The sequence below is a fragment of the Sciurus vulgaris genome, assembly GCF_902686455.1.
Source record: "Sciurus vulgaris genome assembly, chromosome: 6".
In the NCBI taxonomy this organism is placed as follows: domain Eukaryota; kingdom Metazoa; phylum Chordata; class Mammalia; order Rodentia; family Sciuridae; genus Sciurus; species Sciurus vulgaris.
In genome coordinates, this window is record NC_136466.1 from 3,565,426 (window position 1) to 3,571,765 (window position 6,340).

Below are 6,340 nucleotides of genomic sequence, written 5' to 3' on the forward strand. Positions count from 1 at the left end.
GGTTTCTTGTTTCTTTCATAAAACAAGACTTTTATCCCTAGAAAGATCCAATTTCTAAAAAGAAACTTTTAACCACTTGCCCCACTCCACCTCACCCCCTCTCAACTGGAAGCAGCAAGAGTGGTCATCACCCTTTTTCCTTACAGCAGTAAAAAGTCCCTAAAATTAGAGGGGTAATAATAAAAATTTTGAAAGACAGTCAATATAGATAGGTAAATTGTGTTAAATCACAAAAATAAGGGCCACTTTGGGTTCAGAAAGTTGGAGGCAAATGACCTCTGAGAGATTAAAATGTTAATGCTTTCAGAGCCCTTCCTCCACCTTTACCAAGAACCTGCTCATCTTCTAACCTGTTGTTAAGTCTCTCCAACAGGTTCAACTTATGAGAGAACCAGCCCCAAGAGACCACTAATTTGCAACACCATTTCAGTCAGAAGACTATGTCTACATCAAATTGTCCCAGAAAGGACTAATACCCAGCTGAAATGGAAGGGACCTTGCTCACAACATGAAATCATCACATCAGAGTCAAGACAAGAGAAAAATGGACAGCCCTCAGAGACTCCAACCACCATCTAAAGATAAGACTGATAAAATGTTAATCATGTTTTTTCTCTTACTTGTACTACATCAGGAATAGTTCCATGCTTGGCCCTTCAACTTTTTGAGATTACCAAATGGAATGATTCTGTGTTACTGTTCACATCTTTCTCCAGGTGTGTGATGGGGAGGAAAAAGGGAGCATATGGGACTCATGCATTGATCTAAATGAGTGGCCACTGTCTTAGTTACCCTCCTAGTAGAAATAAACATACCAGCTCCAAAGCCATAGGGACCACTACCCTTATTACAGGAAATCAAAGTTTGAAAAACTTAAGTAGGCAAATAGATCTAAACTTAAATAAATTTAAAAAAACTCTGTAAGCCACTGAAAAATCCCCTCGATTCATCTGCTAAGATAGGTTTACAAAAAAAAAAAAAAAAAAAAAAAAAACAGAAAGAAAGAAAAAGAAAAAAAAAAGAAAAAAAGAAGACGATTATATTTGCTATTTTTAAAATTTAAAAAAAATTATGTATGGCCTTACGGGAGACCGATTGTTTCTATACTAACCACTCAGGTTTCATTCATGATATTTTATCTTTGATTTAAAATAAAAGGCTCAAAAAAGTGAAAACAAAACAAAACAAAAAAGCTAAAAGCCTGAGAAAAATTGGTACCAAAATCTGTTCTCTTAGTTCCACTGGTTAACTACTCTAATAACCACAATGGTGAGACCTCTCATCCTAAGTTATGTTGGGATTTTAATCAGGCCAAACATGATAAACTGTTCAACTAAATATGTTACAGATAGAATCCAATCTGTTAAGTTAATGGTGTTGCACACTCACTACAATCACCTATGCACTACTAATGAATCAATGATTTGATTATGTACAAAAAAACAGTGGGTAATGTGATGGACTGACATATCTGGCTCCATGTTATATTCCAGACTCTAAGGAAAATGACTAAATGGACTCCATTTTTCTCTGAGACTCCATGTTATGTAGGAAATAAGCTTCTCCCATAGGAATACCCCGCCTCTGTGCCCATCATCAGTTACTTAATGTGACATGTTTAATAATACAAAATGATAATTCCTATGTAAAGAAAAATTGCTCTTTTGATTTCCATTGCTCCTAAACAATGTACCATGTGAACAGTGATTGTGTGGATGTTAGTAACCATTCTTTAGTTTGTACCTAGGTAAGGGTCACTTTTACCCACTTATCCCTCGGTTGATGATCTCATGATGTTAGTTTGTAATTTTGAATCCTAGCAACAGACACTTATGATTGATGTGATTTTTTGTATAAGAACCCCTACAACTCTATGGTTGGGGCTGTTCTCCCAATAGCCATTTTTTGGGGCATTGTGTGAGACAGTCAGTCGGCCGGCTTAATAAGGACTCTCAAATTTGGACTTCTCATTGGTGATCGGTCTGTTTTTAAGTTGCACCCCATAACACTGGGACGCACTTTCCAGAACAGAAATTCTAGGTGGGCAGAACTTTGTCCTCCTGGGGATCATCATCATGTTCGCCCAGATAAACTCTGGTTTTCATGACCATGGTGGCTCGTTCTCTCAGGTAGACATATGTGGATGATCGCAGCATTATCCCCTTCATGCATGCAAGGGAAAACCACTTCTCTGGTGAGACACATCCATCACAGGGGCCAGGGTGGAGCCAGGATCCCAGTCCAGCTGTCTGACTCCTCCAGCCCAGCTTCACCAACAGAGGTGGTATTGTCCCAACTTCACCAGCAGAGGTGGCCCACCCAGGACACTCTACCTTTTACTTTGAAACTGGGCAAAAGTGGGGCCCACAGGACTCCTCTGGTGCTGGTCTGACCAGGCATCCAAGATGGAAGGGAGATACTGGGGGTGGGCAGTAGCATCTCAGTCCTGTTCTTCCATTCAAATCCCCCTACAAGGGAACCCTGTATGTAGGCTGTTGGGCCTGTCCTCAACCTGCAAGCCCTTTGTGGCTGTCCTGAGTGTAGGAAAGCTTGTCATCCAGCAGGGCTACACCACATCTCTGTGGGTCTCCCCTTCCTACCCAGACTCTTCTAGAAGGCCAGAGCTCCACATCCACGTACTAAAGCAGCCAGGATAGAGATCTGGGGCAGACTTGGGACCAAGTTGCTCACCTTATTCCTTGTTCTGGGGCCCAGGTACAGAAGAAATGTGGGGGCAGGAGCTTATTCAGGCCTGGGATTGTCACTCTCCTGGAAATGCATCTTGCAGGGTCTGTGAAGAGCCCCAGATCACCTAGCCACCAAGGAAGCCTCCTAAACTGTCCTCAAAGACCTGGGTGTCTCCCTCGCCTTTGCAGGAGCAGCCTCCAGAACTCAGCCTTCTCCTGGGAGTAAGCTGTGGCATGGCGGTCATTCTGTCATGGTTTCCCACCTACTGTACTTGTGGCATCACACTCTTCTGTGGAGGCACAATGCCACCTTCCGGGTCCAAACAGCTTGTGTTTTAAGTTGACCCTGGAATCTTTCGTGTTGGTAAGAATGGGAAAGCATTCTTCTGTATTCAGGGGAGGTCGTGAGGGTGGATAGCACCCCTTTCTGTGGACACTATGGGCTTTTGTGTCTATGGACTATGTTGTTTTCCTACATTAGCAAATGCAAAACAGACTCAGAATAACTCAATTCTAACATGATTGATCTCAAACTAAGGAATTTCCATCTAATCAACAAAATGTTTTTCTTTATGCTGGGCATGGTGGCATATCCTTGCAACCTCAGCAACTTGAGAGACTGAGGCAGGAGAATCTCAAGTTCAAAGCCAGTCTCAACAATAGCAAGGAGATAAGCAACTCAATGAGACCCTGTGTCCAAATAAAACACGAAATAAAGCTGGGGATGGGGTTCAGTGGTTGAAGGCCCCTGAAGTGAACCCCTGGTAGACCCACCCAAAAACGTCCCCTGTTCTTGCTGATTGGCAGAATCACAGACTCTTGGACAGAAGTCCCGGTGCTTCTCTTTTACTAGCAGAGCAATAAAACTTCTTTTTCCTTTTTCTCAAAGTTCTATTCTCATTATTGGATTGACATTAAAATGGAGGTTGGAGCTTTGAGTAACACCACCACTCACAGCTGTTATCTGTGAATACATTTCTTGTTTTGAAATATGTTATCTAATGTTAGTAGAGTTACTATAGTACAGCTTACTCATGCCGTTTGCATGCAATATGATTTATATCCTTCGATTTTCAATCTCTTTATACAATCCCATCCAAACTGTGACTCCTGTAGGTAGCATAGAATTGACCTTGTTTTCATTCTGTTTGATCCCTACCTTCTGATAGAATTGTTCAGTCAGATCACAGTTAATGTCCCTGTTGATGTAATGAGATTTATCTCTACCTTTTTACATTTTTACCTTTTCCCATGTCTGTTTCATTCCTCTATCCCTCTTCACTGTGTGTGTTTGTGTTTTACTGAGGACAAGCCCAGGCATGCTCCAACACTGAAACACATCCCCAGGCCCTTTTAATGTTTTATTTTGAGAGTGGGTGAGGTTAAATTGCTCTGGCTGGCCTAGAATTTTAATCACCCTGGCATGGCTTGCACCACCATAACAGGCTACTTCTCTATTTCTGTTTCTTTATTGTTGCTTGCTGATGAAAAAATTCTTTAGTGAATTTTACAGTTTTTATGTATCAACCTAGTTATGAGTTACCACATGTGAGAAACATGCTCACTTGTCCAAACACAAAGAATGAATTTGTTAAAGAGCTGGGCCTTCCAAGAAACTGAGGCAGAGGAAAGATCCCCTTTAAAATTCAACTCTTGCATTCAAATCAGATATATTTAGACATGTCCACAAGTAATAGGCATGAGCTTATTGAAGGAATAGGAAAAGGGGAAGGGATAATCTCAAGGGAGAGAATGTGTCCTTTCAGAGAGAAAGACAGTGTGTCTTTCCTGCACTCCAGTTTTAATGGGTTCCAAGAGAAATTTCTAGAGAGTCCTACCCACACTCACATCTTCACCTCTGACTAACCACCAGGTAATAACAGACTATCATGTTGTCACAATCAATGTAACTTAATGCCACTTTGGTCTATGCTGAGTGGTTCTAATTGAATTCTTAACCAAAGAATTATCCTGATATCCCAAAAGGTATTCAGTGAAAAGAGTCACAATATCCCAAGTGGTTAGTATCAACATGGTCAAGGGTCCCTTCCCTGATGGAACACAGCATCATTTGATTCAAGAAAGTAAATGTCCATCCTGTAAAATGGGCCCAGTCCAAGAGCAAGCACAGAGGCCCTCCATGTTGGATAGGAAACATGCCTCACTAGCTCTCATGGCGTTTCCGAAACACAGGTGGATGTCACTGGGATTCAGCTACTTTTCCTTCCTGGTCTTCATACTTCAGTGATCATGCATTTGTTTAATCATTTTTTTAAATTTTAAATTTTATTTGTTCTATTTAGTTGCACATGACAGAAGGCATGTATACATTTTCATAAATCATACATGAATAGAGTGTAATCTCTCACTTTCCTGATCACACATATTGCAGGCTGCAGGGGTCAGGCAGTTATGTATGTTCATGAGGTCATAATGTGTGTTCGCCCTACTGCCATTTTTACAAAATGTTTGGTTAAATATGAACCCTCAGCATGAGACCTGACAACCTCACTGCCAGCACTGACTTCATCCTCCTGGGGCTCTTCTCCGCTTCCCACTCCAGCCTAGTCTCCTTCTCCTTCCTGGTTGGCGTTTTCATCGTGACCCTGACGGAAAACATGCTCATGATCCTGCTCATCCACAGGGACCCATGCCTGCACACCCCCATGTACTTCCTGCTCAGCCACCTCTCCTTCATGGACATAATGCACATTTCCAACATCGTTCCCAAGGTGATCGCTGACTTCCTGTCAGGTAGCAGAGCCATTTCCTTTGCAGGCTGTGGGACCCAGTTGTTTCTGTCCCTCTTGATGCTGGGCAGCGAGTGCCTTCTCCTGGCCGCCATGTCCTGTGACCGCTATGTGACCATCTGCCACCCCCTGCGCTACCTGGTGCTCGTGAGTGAGAGGGTCAGTGTGCTCCTGGCTGCAGGGTGCTGGCTGGTTGGGACCCTCAACGCCACCATCCACACAGGGCTGGTTCTCCACTTCCCTTACTGTAGCTCTAGGGTAATCGATCACTATTTCTGTGAACTTCCTGCCTTGGTGAAGTTGTCCTGTGCAGACACCTCACGCTATGAACGAGGGGTTGATGTGAATGCCATTATTTTCCTGCTGATCCCTCTCTCCATGATCTGTGCATCTTATGTGCAGATTCTTCTCACCGTCCTGCAGATGAAGTCATCTGAGGCACGGAAGAAGGCCTTTTCCACCTGCTCCTTCCACATGGTCGTGGTCCTAATGTACTATGGGCCCTTCATGTTCACCTACATGAGACCCAAGTCATACCACACCCCAGGCCAGGACAAGTTGTTGGCGATATTCTACACCATCGTCACGCCCACCCTCAACCCTATCATCTACAGCTTCCGGAACAAAGACGTCCTGACGGCCATGAAGAACCTGCTCAGAAGTAGCTTTCTGTATAAAAAATGATGAAGAAAAACAATGAAGCTCTGTGTTATCTTTATTTCCCAGTTTCACAAGTAAAGGACAGCTGTCATTAGTTTCCCTGGGAAGATAATAGCTATTATCTCTTCCCGAATGGAAGGAATGCATGTTCCCAACTCTGGCGATCCTGCCTATGCAGCCGTTTTGCTGTGAGTGCCCACCGGCCCTCTGTGCTGTGATCCTCAGGCACTTATGGGAACTGAA

At 43.1% G+C, this 6,340-nt stretch overlaps 1 protein-coding gene across 1 annotated transcript; it reads left to right on the forward strand.

The window, feature by feature from the left end:
* Window positions 1-5,179: 5,179 nt before the first annotated feature.
* Window positions 5,180-6,121, forward strand: LOC306663358 (olfactory receptor 2AJ1-like; the record flags this gene model as incomplete). Its single annotated transcript, XM_079143754.1, has 1 exon — window positions 5,180-6,121. The coding sequence occupies one exon, from the start codon at window positions 5,180-5,182 to the stop codon at window positions 6,119-6,121; it is 942 nt and encodes a 313-aa protein (XP_078999880.1).
* Between the last annotated feature and the right edge of the window lie 219 nt (window positions 6,122-6,340).